This window comes from Nicotiana tomentosiformis, chromosome 8 (genome assembly GCF_000390325.3).
Source record: "Nicotiana tomentosiformis chromosome 8, ASM39032v3, whole genome shotgun sequence".
NCBI classification, from domain to species: Eukaryota; Viridiplantae; Streptophyta; class Magnoliopsida; order Solanales; family Solanaceae; genus Nicotiana; species Nicotiana tomentosiformis.
The window spans coordinates 55037627-55051151 of NC_090819.1; the positions used below are offsets into that span (position 1 = coordinate 55037627).

Here is a 13525-nt window from a genome sequence, read left to right on the forward strand (position 1 = left end):
TTCATCAGAACAGGACAGTTACTAAAAACCAAAAGGAGATCGACAGAGAACAAAGGTCGAACAGAGACCGATATCGATCGTACGTCGCAGATCGAACTTAGACCCATTTGACCCATTTGCAGGAAACGTTCGAAATTTTGAGGAAATACAACATGAAGCTCAATCCCGAAAAATATGCTTTCGGAGTCGGTTCGGGCAAGTTCCTCGGCTTCATGGTGTCACATCGAGGAATAGAGATTAACCCCGATAAAATCAAGGCCATCGAAGACATCGTCGTCGTGGACAGTGTGAAGGCCGTACAAAGGCTAACGGGTCGGATTGCAGCCTTAGGCCGGTTCATTTCAAGATCATCTGACCGAAGTCACAAATGTTTCTCTCTACTCAAAAAGAAAAACGATTTTGCTTGGACCCCGGAGTGCCAACAAGCATTAGAGGAACTAAAGCGATATCTATCAAGCCACCACTACTTCACACTCCAAAAACAAACGAAAAACTTTGTTTGTACTTGGCAGTATTGGAAGTCGTCGTAAGCGGTGTCCTAGTTCGAGAAGAGCAAGGTACGCAATTCCCCGTTTATTATACGAGTCGAACCTTAGGAGAAACGGAAACTAGATATCCGCTCCTAGAAAAATTAGCACTTGCACTGATAAGCGCCTCAAGAAAGTTAAGGTCGTACTTTCAATGTCATCCCATATGTGTGTTAACCACTTACCCGCTTCGTAATATTTTGCACAAACCCGAGTTATCAGGCCGACTGGCCAAATGGTCCGTCGAACTCAGTGGGTACGATATCGAATATCAACCCCGTACGGCCATCAAGTCTCAAATTTTAGCAGACTTCGTGGCCGATTTCACGCTAACCCTCGTACCCGAAGTCGAAAAAGAACTCCAGTTGAAATCAGGTATATCATCGGGGGTATGGATCCTTTTTACGGACGGGGCTTCTCTGCCCTAAAGAAAGTCTAAGGGAGTTCCTCTCGTCAGTAGCCCGTTGTAGGTCGGCCTCGTATCGATGCAGCTCATTTTGGGATCGAGAACATTGTTCTCGATGAACTGCCGTTGCCTACAAAGAAACAAGAAGCAAAGTTAATGAAAAATGAACATAAAGATAGTACCGACAAAATAATTTTAAAAGCTCACCTGATTCAAAGCCTGCCGCAATCCGTGAAAAAGATCCGATTCATCACCAACACCGGCAACGTCCTCAATGCCGGTAAACATGAAACAAAAGAGATCTTCTTCATCGTGAGGCCTGTCTAGATCGAGGGCTCCCAGAGTTTGAGCTTCCCGAACCACCCCTGCGGAAACAGCGGGAAAGGTAGGCGAATCCTCGATTGCTGCTGCCCCAAATGAATCGCCTGGAGCATTCTCCTCGGTTCGAAGGGGTTCGAGGGCCCCTTCGGTCATATCCCCTGCCCGTTGACTCCGATGAGATACGTCTTCGATATCCGATAGTTCGGGGACTCTACCCGAATCTTTCTCCGGTATATCCTCAGTTCGAGGCGGAGCCTCATGGAGCATCATCGATCCAGCCGCCGATGAGGCATCGGTGGTTCTCTTCATTCGGACCACCAGCGCGGACTCATCGTTTTCTTCTTCTTCTTCTTCTTCTTCTTCTTCTTCTTCATCTTCATCCCTTAGACGCAGAACGGATTCCACGGTAAAAGGAATGACATTCTTGTTCGGCTTATGAGCCATCCTCTTCTTCGGTTTTGGATCTTCGGGAACGGAGGCTCTTTTCCTTTTATTTTCCTTCACCGGCTTTAGGACAGAGGCCGAAATTTCCTCCTCATTGGACAAGGGCCTCAAAATCGCGTCTTTACCCAAACCTGCATATGGAAAACCTTAATAAAATATTTTGAAAACCACCTCGTTCGGATCATCAAAGAGTACGAGAAATGAGCTTATCGTGATTTTTGGCCTCCCACCGACCCTTTGACAAATCACGCCATGAGCGCTCGGCGTATGTGGAGGTCGAAACAAGGGCTCGTACCCAGTTCTTGAGATCGGGAACTGCTCCGGACATCCAGGGAACCGCTACATCATAAAAAGAGGAGTGTCGATGAGAGAATAAATGAAAGAACAAAGTAGAAGTAACAGTAATATCACACTTACGTTTCATATTCCACTCCTCGGGAAAGGGCATCTTTTCAGTCGGAATCAGGTCCGAAGTCCTTACTCGAACGAACCTGCCCATCCAACCCCGGTCCCTGTCCTCGTCAATACTCGAGAGCAGAGCCTTGGTAGCCCGACGCTGAAGTTTTATTAACCCTCCTCGAAAAAGTCGAGGACGGTATAATCGGATAAGATGGTCGAGGGTGAACCGCATCCCCTCGATTTTGCTTACGAAATATCGGATCAGGATAATGATCCGCCAAAAAGAAGAGTGGACCTGGCCTAGGGTTATTTGGTATTGACGACATAAATCAATGATAACGGAATCGAGGGGACCCAACGTGAAAGGATAAGAATACACATTCAAAAATCCTCTCACGTGCGAAGTGATATCTTCGTCAGAAGAAGGAATCATTATTTCTTTTTTATCCCAATTGCAATCTTTCTTTAGCTGTTGGAGGTGCTTCTCGGTTATCGAACATATATACCTCGATACCGGTTCACATCGACCAGGCACCGATGATCCTTTATCGACCTTGAAATCAAAAGTAAGGACGCACGCCCCAGGAACACACTCCTCAGACCGTGGTTCTGCCGGCGTATCATCGGCGGCACACTGTGAAGATGAAGTTTTCTCTTTCTGACGGATGGTTTGTGACGTTTTCGCCATTTTCGAGTTCAGAAGCAAGGAATAAAGAAAAATGACAAAGATTTGGTAAAATTGAGGAAGGACTTTTGCAGAAAGAAATCACAGATTTACTGGTAAGTTGGAGAGTACGAAGAACTTGGGAAATTTGGAAGATAGAAGATGTAAAAGTGGTAAAAGATAAAAGAAAGGGTTATTTATAGGTTCAAGCGATGGCGGTTCAGTATCAGCGGTGGCCGACCACCGCCTGACATGCATTAAATGCCTTGAAAGACTAAACCGACGGGACAGCTACCAGATGCGTCATGGTCGAACCCTATGGAAACGTCAGGTTATAATCCGATCGAGCTGTTAAAAAATCATATCATTTCTCGCCACATTCTTTCTGAGAAACGAGGGGACTATCTGTATACGGTCGAAATAGATTTCGGCCTTAGCACGTCCGATCGAGTTCGAACGATGATCTATCGAAATAAGATCCCGAAGGTGGAACAAACTAACCTCGAACCCGGGGAGGCCGATCCGTGTCGAGGTCGATATCATTATCAAGCTAGAATCGAAATCGAACCATGATGCAGAGTAGATCTATCATGCTGATAATCCAGAGACCAACCAACATTGACCTCGAATCAATTCGAGGGCTCGAGCCAGGATTGGGCTCGAACCAAGATCAAGAGCTCGAGTCGAAATCAAGCTCAAACCAAAATCGAGGGTTCTAAGCAAGATCGAGCTCGCAGACAAAAGCCATTGCAATCCCACTAGAGAGAATCTTGACAGAAATTGTGAAAAAGCTGACTTATTATGGGTCTCCCACTGAATGTTTATTTTATTATGCTTAGAGCCAAATCCCTCCACTATAAAAGGGCTTGGTTACCATTTCTGTAAAACAAGTTTTTCTCAGGCTTACATTGTAATAAAAGCGATATATTCTTCTACAGTAAAGAATCGTTCTTTCAGATTTCTTAGATTAATTCTATTTGTTGAATCCTAAGATTCATTGTTCCTAACAACCTTATCTATTTCGCATTCTCTGCAATCTATATTTACATTTATATTTATCCTTATATTTTGTGTTAAGTTACGCCACATATCCTCGGAACTGCGTATAAATTCAACTATATCTATTTTTCGGGTAAACAAGTATATTTACATTTTGATTACAGGAGGAAAAAAACCAAACAAAACATATGTATAACCACTCCAAGAAGGCAAGAGTCACAGTATCTGATATTTCATCTTACTATATATTATACTTATTTTCTAAGCCCAACTCCTAATTTGTAACCCTTTTAGTCCCCTTCACATATTCTTATTTCAACTTCCATCCTCCAACTTTTCCCTTCATATACTAGTAGCACTAAAACTATATACAGTACTGCTCTTCTCAAGAGCTATCAAACACTGGCCTTTTCGTGAGAAAGCACTAGTGTTTTAAGGGAATTGGAGGAGCTGCATTCTGATTACTAAGTCTGTATACATACGTGGTGCTGATATGCTAATTAGGAGCAACTGAAGGTCTTGAAGTTGGACTCGATTAACTTAATATCCTATAACTAATCCTCCCATTGGGGCTCGATGTGGAATTCCCTTTCTTCGTTTGGCTGTTCTGTAATTAACAGAAGTTGGAGGGGGCGTTGACGGACTGAAACTTTGAACCTTGTTTCGCCGGCTATGGTTGCTGCTACTATAAGAGTCCTCCGAGTCATAGGCTGCTGCTGCTGCTGCCGCCGCCGCCATCTTCTTCTCCGATGACTGTTTTGGCTTCTTCACGAAATTCTGTGAAGTCCCAACAATCTATAAATAATCAAAATTAAAAATTAATTACTTCCTCCGTCTCATATTAATAGTCATGATTACTAAAAATAGTTGTCTCAAATTATTTGTCATTTTAGAAGTTCAAGACAAAATTAATTATTTTTTTACCCTTAGTAATAATTGTTCTTGAAGATAGAGATAACACATAATTAGAATAAATATTCAATGAAGAGATTATATCTAAAATATAAATATGGATAAAATAGAATAATTCTTTTCCTAATTAATATAAGAAACACATAATATGAGAGGGAGAGGGAGTACAACATTCCAAGAATTGCTAATGGGGAATATATTAAATGCTTAATAAGTATCTATCCCCAATCTATAAAACCCACCTGTTGATAATGCCAAAGTTTGTTGCCAATAATGGACCAGTAATGTGAGTGGAATTTCCACACTACCATTCAATAGCTTCACATTTTGTCAAAAGCAAACAGCAATTGAAAATAGCCTATACGGTATTCAGGACCCAAATATTCAATTTAGTGACCATTAAAAGTCAAAATAAATGCAATAAAATTTTTATGCAGGGGGTAAGAATGGAGCAAAAAGCAATTAGTAAGTAATTACCTTACAGCCAAGAGAGCAGAATCTGAATGAGTCGAGGAGACTCCTTTCACAAACTTCACAGGTATTAGTGACACCTTTGCCTGGCCTAGGTTGTGGCCTCTCATTCAAGAACACAACCTTTGCACTGTTGATAATGTAGGTCTGAACTGAAGTGATGTCCAAATACTTCTGTATTTCATTCACCCTTATCACATCATGGTAAGATGACCTCCTTATCTGTTCCAAAAACAGAGCAACCCACATTCAGTTTTGAAGTCAACGGTGAAAAAAATGGCAGAAACCCCTGAAATTGAAAATGAAAGAATAACAGAGAATACCTGAATGGCACGATGTTCCTTGTGATGAGATAAACAAAGAGAGCAGAGAGCGCCATTCATACAGTCCAAACAGTACATATTGCATTCACTCTTGTGGGAATCAGCATGTAACTTGCATTGAACAAAGAAACGTCCCTCTAACAATGGCTTCAACCATGGTGGCCACCTATTCTCCTCTTCATCTGGCCCTCCAGCTCCCTACACATTTTAACACTATCAGCAAAACTAAAACACAACAAACATTGATTAATCGACAACCAAAATATTTTACCATGATTCGCCTGTTCTTAGGCTTGAATTCACGGACACTTGTTTCTTGTTTATCGATCGCCAGCTTGAATGAAACTGTTGTTAGTAGTAACGCTATGTATTGGTGAAGAGAAAAAATTTTGGTTTGTGAAATATAGGAATTGGAGGCGGTGTGAGAAATATGAGGGTACTTGTAAGGGGGAGGGAAAAAAGGTCGGGTGGGTGGGTTCAGGAGGGAGAGGGGTCGTTCTTATCCTTTCAAAGGTCATACATACATAAACAAAGTTTCCGAAGCAAGCTCCGAGGCAAAACCTATAGATACGTTGGCTGCAAGGAACCGACCTCCTTCTTTCCTTTTATTTTCCCTTTCATTTTCATGTTTTCCATTTTTTTCTTTTATTCTTTATATTATTGATATTGATGTTCAAAATAATCATGTCGATTAGTTTCTTTACTTTTATGTCTTTTTATTTTTATTTTTATTTTTATTTTTATTTTTATCATATTTAATTAATAGAGAGGGGAAGGTGGGTATTTTCAATAGTGAGTTGGCACATTATTCTCTTTTAACAAATTTGGTATCTTTGGTCCATTATTGGCCATTTAGTTAGTTGTTCTAAGTGGGGTTTGTGTAAGAAACAAATTAAATATCCTTTTTAAATTTAATAATCACCATCCTCCCACTTGGGAATATCATTTTCTTTCATTTATTTTTACCTCATTTTCTTGCTTTTTCCTCCTTTTGAAAATAAAAAAGAAGAGGAATGTTTTCAAAATTTAAGCAAATCCATGAATAAATGGTTATTTGAAATGACAAATCAATTAATGCAAAATTAGAATTTGATATCCTTGTTAACCTGTAGTGTGAGACAAAAGGAGGACGCTAATATTTGGCAAGATTGCAACCATTAACACATTACCAGTAAGCAGTAGGTAGAAACATGAAATAGGAAAAATTATTTCATCACTAAAATAAAATGGGGATGCTAGCATTTATAGCACTTATTTTAGCAAAAATAATATGCTGAAATTTCTTGTTTCAATGATATATATGCTCTTAACAGCTCTTTCCATAGGTGAATACAACCATTCAAAATAAAATAAAATATATATATATATATATATATATATATATATATATATATATATATATATATATATATATATATATATATATATTGTGTCTGTTTGATCTGCTCTCTATAATGTAGGGGTAAAATTGATTTATAACGTATGGTCGAATGATAATATGACACGTGAAACCGAAGATAGGCAAAGGGCAAGTCAGGGAACAACCAATACCGGATACAACGAATATAATCGATATCGGGTAAATCCTAAAGGGAGCGTAGTCGACGGGAGAAGGTCAAGAGTTTGCCATCGGATAGTATTCAATGAGGGAATATTCGCTAACATTAAATGAGCGACCGTTGTAGAGAATATTTGCATTCATGGCGTGCCGTTACGCGTTCATCAATGACTTGTTTATTATCATTTAAGAGGAGTTTGATCCTAGGATCTTATTTCCTTAGGTAAAGTTATAAATAGAAGGCTTAGCAGCTATTGTAAGGACACAAAATATTCGGTACAACAAAGGCTATATTTTACTTTTTTGCTCTTAAATTAACAGCTTTCTTTCACTTTGTCGTCATTCCTATTTGTGCTCTCGGAGACGCTGAGTTTTGAGCCAGGCTTGTTATCTTCTTCAATTTCAATCGTTAAATCTCAATCCTAATCTTATCTCTTTATCATTTTTGGATCAAATCAATTCGCTTGTCTATAAACCACGTAACAAATTTAACTGTACAGTTTTACGGGTAAACAGTTTGGCGCCCACCGTGGGGCTTAGACGGTTGCGTAATTGCTTTAATCCTTACGTTTATTACTAACTTGTTTTGATTCTTTCCTTAGTGAAAAAAGATATGACAGCTAATGATGTCAACATCATACACAACACTGAGGGGCACGAAGGATTGTCCTGACATGATGACTCAATCAGTGAGAATCACAACGAAGAAAATGAGACGACCCCAGTTCGAGATGGCCAGTTTCCCCGGCATGTGCGGGAACCGACTCCTGATGATGCAGGGGAGGAATATGTCGTGGAAACGGTTAAAATCCTGAGAGAAGAGTGGAAAGCAATCATGAAACACCTCTCAAGGCAGGATCGGCTGATGACAGAGTTAAAACCAACATTGATAGGCGCCTCCAATAATGCGAGCGAAATGGGCCCAATTCCTCTCAGCGTTCTTGCAAACCAAACGGCTCAAAGGGTCGATAACAGCACCCCAAGGGGTGAAGTTGCAACGAAGCCGGAGGGACCGGTAGCGGATCTAGGAATAACAACGAGAATGATCCCTTCAAAACCGAGCTCATGAGGTTTATGAGGGAAATGAACTGACGAATGGATCAAAATGCGAAGGAGTTTCACGCTCGGATGTATCAGATTCCGGGCGCACCACCAGCACTAAAAGGCCCAGATTCAAAAAAATACACGCAATTGCCATTTAAGCCGAGCGCAGTACCAGAGTTAATTCCAAAGAGGTTCAAGATGTCGGACATACTAAAATACGATGGGACTTCGGATCCGCATGAGCATATCATAACCTAAACCACGCCTGTGAAAGGGAATGATTTGGCTCAACATGAGATTGAGTCGGTCTTGCTAAAGAAGTTTTTTGAAACCCTCACCAAGGGGACCTGACATGGTATTCTCTCTTACCCGAGCATTCAATCGGCTCTTTCGACATGCTTGCAGACTCGTTCATTAAGGCCCATGCTGGAGCAAGGAAGGTTCAAGCCAGAAAGGCGGACATATTCAGGATTGCGCAGGGCAAGTCCGAACTGCTACGAGAGTTCATGATTCGGTTCTAGAAAGAGAGGATGATGTTACCTACGGTACCATATGAGTAGGCAATGGAGGCATTCACAAAGGGTCTAAATCTACGGAGCTCGACGCCTCCCGAAAGCTGAAGGAAAGCCTGCTCGAGTTTCAAGCAACTACATGGGCGGATGTCCATAACCGTTATGAGTCAAAAATAAGGATAGAATACGATCAGCTTGGGTCCCCGGTATCAACTAAGGGAAGGGATCGAGAAAAAAATCACGACAAATTTAAAAACGACTTTGATGCGGATCAGCGGTCCTCTAGAGGTCATTTTCTGCCATATGACAGAATCGAAGGTTGTAGCAGCAAAGGGTTTCGATCATCGAATAATTTTGCTCCCGATAGAAGAACCGATCATGGTCGGAACAACAGGTCGTTACAGGAGAAGGAGGTGCCATGGGCCCGAAACTCTACATATCCCAGGTTATCAAATTATAACTTTAGCATCAGCTTATTAGAGTTGGTATCGGCAATAAGGAATATCAAAGAAGCGCGGTTCCCGAAGCTAATCCAATCAGATCCTAGCCAGAGAGATCTTAGTTTGTGGCGTGAATACCATGGGACTCACGACCATAGAATTGGGGAATGCCGGCATCATCATGAAGAGGTGGCGACATTGTTGAAGAATGGCCATCTTAGGGAATTCTTAAGTGATCGAGCCAAGAACAACTACGACCGAAGCCGGGATAATACGGAGCCTTTGAAGGTAGCAGAAGGCTCCCATCGACTGACTATCAACATGATTTTCGGAGGAAATGAAGTCAACTATGTAACCTTTTCAGCAAAGAAGAAAATGGAGATATCGGTGACACACAACAAGAGACTTCGGAAAGTCACAGAAGATGATATCACTTTCACGAAGGAAGATGCTGACGAACTTCTTCTGCCGCATAACGACGCTTTGGTAATCTCTCAATATTTTAGATTTCAAAATTAAATGTGTTTTGGTTGACCCAGGAAGCTCAGCCAACATAATACAATGGAGAGTTTTGGAGCAAGCAAAATTAAATAGGAATATCGTTCCAATGATAAAACTCTTAGCTGGCTTCAACTTGACAAGCGTGACAATCCGAGGAGAGATTTTGCTGCCCACACACGCCGAAGGAGTGACCAAGACTACTCTATTCGAAGCGGTAGATGGCAATATGGGTTATAATGCAATCCTCGGAAGACCGTAGATACATTAGATGAAGGTCGTACCTTCAACATATCACCAGTTATTGAAATTTTCAACGCCAAAAGGAATCAAGCAACTAAGAGGAGATCAACCAGCAGCAAGGGAGATGAATGCGGTAACTGTTTCCAGAAACAAAGGGAGAGAGTCCAACAAATAGCATTTACAGGAACCAATGCCTTCTCCCTTCCCAAATAAAGACGGTAAGAGAGAGGAGTCATCGAAATCCTATCAGGTTCCGAGATATTTTCAGGTACCAGAGGAGATGGATGTGACCAAGTTGACCACGGAGGAACTTGAGCAAGTGGCCTTATTCGAAGAATTTTGGAGAGAAAATTTCACCTGGGGACAGGAATAATCCCAAGCTTAGGTTAGAGTTTATTACTTTTCTTAAAGCTAACGTTGAATGCTTTGCGTGGTCGCACTCGGATATGACATGTATCCCATTAGAGGCAGCGGTTCACAAGCTAAGTCTGGACCCAAACTTTCCACCGGTAAGACAAAAGAAATGCTCGATAGTAGAGATCAGGAACAAGTTACTTAAAGAAGAGGTAACCCGATTACTCAACATTGGTTCAGTCCGGGAGGTAAAATACCAGAATGGTTAGCCAACGTAGTTGTAGTACCAAAAAAGAATAATAAGTTTAGGATGTGTGTAGACTATAAAGATCTAAATAAGGTGTGCCCTAAAGACTCATTTTCATTGCCAAACATTGATCAATTGATAGACGCGATGACGGAGAAAGAGCTAATGAGCTTCTTTGATGCTTACTTCTAGTATAATCAAATCAAGATGAACCTAAAGGATCAGGAAAAAACTTCTTTCATAACAAACTTTGGCACATATTGCTATAATGTGATGCCATTTGGGCTTTAAAATGTCGGAGCCACTTATCAGAGCCTCGTTAATAAAATATTTGAGGGTCAGATAGGTAAAACAATGGAAGTATATATTGATGACATATTAGTCAAGTCTTTGAATGCAGGAGATTATTTGAAACACCTCCAAGAGACTTTCGACATTTTGAGGAAGCATAATATGAAGCTTAACCAAGAGAAATGTGAGTTCGGGGTCGGTTCCGGTAAGTTCTTGGGGTTCCTGGTCTCGCAAAGAGGGATCAAGGTAAATCCTGATAAAATCAAAGATATCGAGGACATTCCAGACCAATTGACAAGTGTGAAGGACGAAGATTCATCTCAAGATCCTCAAAAAAGTGCCACCACTTCTTTTCGCTTTTAAAAACTAAGAACGATTTTGCATGGACTCTGGAATGCCAACAGGCACTTAAAGACCTAAAAGGTACCTGCCCAGCCCCTCGTTATTGAAAAATCGGGGGAAGGCGAACAGTTGTTGATATATCTAGCGGTCTCGGAGGTAGCGATAAATGTCATTTTGGTCCGAGAGGAAGACGGACTTGAACTAGCCCGCAGACTAGGCTCTGAGGTCATTGAGATAAAGTACGATTCCCAGCTGGTAGTAAACCAAGTGTAAGGGATTTTCGACACAAAGGAAGAGTGCATGCAATAGTATTTGAATAAGGTTCATGCATTGCTTGCATGATTTCGGGAATGGTCAATCATACATATTCCAAGGGAAGAAAATTTGGAAGCAGATGCATTGGCTAATTTGGGGTCATCCACAAAGATGAAAGGATCTAACTCCGGTACTGTCGTTCAACTTCTACATTCGGTATTGGATGTGAAGGGTTACTGCAAAGTCAATTCAACCAACTTAATCTGGGACTTGAGGAATTAGTTTGTCGAGTATCTTCGGCATGGCAAATTACCCGAAGACCCAAAGGCGTCCCGGGCACTATGGACCAAGGCAACCCACTACTGCCTTGTGGATGGACAGTTATACAGAATATCATACCAAGGACCGTTGGCCTAGTGTCTGGGGGCCTCGGAGGCAAATTACGTGACGAGGGAAGTTCACGAAGGAGTTTGCAAGAATCACTCTGGTGCAGATTCGTTGGTTCTAAAATTTATCAGGGAAGGTTATTACTGGTCGCGGATGGAGCAGGATGCAATGGCATTCATTCAAAAATGTGACAAATGTCAACGACATACGTAGTTGATTCACCAACCAGCAGAACTTTTGTATTCGGTGTTTTCCCTGTGGCTATTTATCAAATGGGGATGGATATAGTTGGTCCTCTACCACCGGGTCCCGGAAAGGTGAGATTTCTTTTAGTTTTGACTGATTACTTCACTAATTAGGTTGAAGAAAGTCCTTATCAAAAGATCGGTGAGCGCAAAGTGGTCGACTTCATATGGGACCACATAAGCTGCCAATTTAGAATACCGAAGGAAAATGCTTGTGACAATGGGCCGCAGTTCATAGGCTCAAAAGTCACAAAAATTTTGGAAGGATTGAAAGTCAAGAAAATTACATCTTCACCGTACCATCCCAGTGCTAACGGACATGCAGAGTCAACCAACAAGATAACTATTCAGAACCTAAAAAAGAAGTTAGAAGATGCTAAAGGAAAATGGCTCGATGAGCTACTGGGAGTGTTGTAGGCATACCGCACAATGATGAAGTCGAGCATAGGAGAAACACCTTTCTCTCTTGTGTATGGCGCAGAAGCTCTGATATTGGTGGAAGCGGAGGAGTCGACTTTAAGGTTTTCCCGAACAATGGAAGAATCAAATAATGAAGCGTTGCTGGTGAGGTTGGACTTGCTTGATGAACATAGTGACTTGGCGTACGTGAGGATGGTGGCTCAAAAGCAAGATGAAAATATAATATAATCGTAGGGCCAATCTTCGATACTTCAAGGTAGGAGACTTGGCTTTGAGAAAAGTGACTCAGAGCACTCGGGAAGTCAATGCTGGGAAACTTGGACCGACATGAGAAGGTCCTTACCGTGTTTTAGCTATCACTAGTAAAGGGTCATACGAGTTGGAAAATCAAGATGGAGTCAAATTACCCAGCAATTGGAATGCGATTCACCTCAAAAGGTTTTATTGCTGATGGAGCCTACCAATATTGAAAGTATGTTCTGCACTCTTTTTCCCTTCGTCCAGTTTTGTCCCAATCGGATTATTCTGGCAAGGTTTTTAACTAGGCAGCAATGAAAAACATACTACGAAGGGAGCGTCATCGGCAAAGGAAAGACCTTTAAATATCAAGGCAGTAAAACTTTTCATATCGATGGTAAATAGCTATGTAGATGGTTAAATAATCTTTGACTCGATGGCCATCCTTGTCTTCCATTATTAAAAAAAGATTATTTAACCATTCACAAGTTGTTTCCACCAGTGAAGTAGCAATCTGGGTACAAGACTTCCAGTGTTCGAATTCGCATGCTTCGCATTCGAACACTAGAGGGGGGAATAATATATGATATGGCACCAAGAATTCCATCAAAATCAGGGACTGTTAGAACCGGGAGCAATAATGTTTCATCAGGGCCGGGGACTGCATGATCATCCCTGTAGAAAGAAGTTGTATAAATTGACCACATGTATTGGCAACTTTATTTAATTAAGCAAACAAATGCCTATGTACTTTTAAAAATAGAGGGAATAAAACAAAGTCATTTTATTTTTATCTAATTTCTTGTCCAAATGATGACTTAATTTTATCGTTAGAAAGTTAACAAAAACGTCAAACGCTTGTACCGGAATGAACAGGAGACGTTCTCTTCAAGAGCACCGTAAATATAAGGGCCCTCTATTATGAAGCCCTCATAGCAAAGGATAGATTCCGGAAGAGTTTATGCCCAGGATCAAAAGCTATCGGA

General features: G+C 41.1%; 2 protein-coding genes across 5 annotated transcripts; one reads left to right on the forward strand and one right to left on the reverse strand.

Annotated features, from left to right (window-relative positions):
* Positions 1-3931: 3931 nt before the first annotated feature.
* Positions 3932-5933, reverse strand: LOC104116565 (protein RGF1 INDUCIBLE TRANSCRIPTION FACTOR 1-like). Of its 4 annotated transcripts, none has more exons than XR_011410346.1 (5): positions 5738-5914; positions 5467-5664; positions 5150-5365; positions 4915-5030; positions 4419-4537 (listed from the first exon to the last, which is right to left on the reverse strand). XR_011410346.1 is itself a non-coding variant. In XM_070182350.1 (4 exons), exons 1-4 carry the CDS (start codon positions 5738-5740, stop codon positions 4301-4303), a joined length of 672 nt encoding a protein of 223 aa, XP_070038451.1. In that variant the 5' UTR covers positions 5741-5933; the 3' UTR covers positions 3932-4300. The 4 variants fall into 4 exon arrangements, 2 of the variants coding, with proteins under 2 accessions (XP_070038451.1, XP_009625749.1); XR_011410345.1 differs by having other exon boundaries at positions 4419-4555; XM_070182350.1 differs by lacking the exon at positions 4915-5030 and having other exon boundaries at positions 3932-4555; positions 5738-5933.
* A 5898-nt stretch (positions 5934-11831) lies between these two features.
* LOC138897488 (uncharacterized) lies at positions 11832-12299 on the forward strand. The gene is made up of 2 exons (XM_070183462.1): positions 11832-11954; positions 11997-12299. Exons 1-2 carry the CDS (start codon positions 11832-11834, stop codon positions 12297-12299), a joined length of 426 nt encoding a protein of 141 aa, XP_070039563.1.
* The last annotated feature ends 1226 nt before the right edge of the window (positions 12300-13525 follow it).

Excerpts from the sequence above, each read along its gene's own strand:
- LOC104116565 (XM_070182350.1), bottom strand. Across the intron at positions 5,366-5,466 it reads AGGAACATCGTGCCATTCAG|ATAAGGAGGTCATCTTACCA; the intron begins GTATTCTCTGTT and ends TTTTTGGAACAG. Across the intron at positions 4,556-5,149 it reads TCTGCTCTCTTGGCTGTAAG|ATTGTTGGGACTTCACAGAA; the intron begins GTAATTACTTAC and ends GATTATTTATAG.
- LOC138897488 (XM_070183462.1), top strand. The coding sequence starts at position 11,832 with ATGTCAACGACATACGTAGTTGATTCACCAACCAGCAGAACTTTTGTA. Across the intron at positions 11,955-11,996 it reads TACCACCGGGTCCCGGAAAG|GTTGAAGAAAGTCCTTATCA; the intron begins GTGAGATTTCTT and ends TTCACTAATTAG.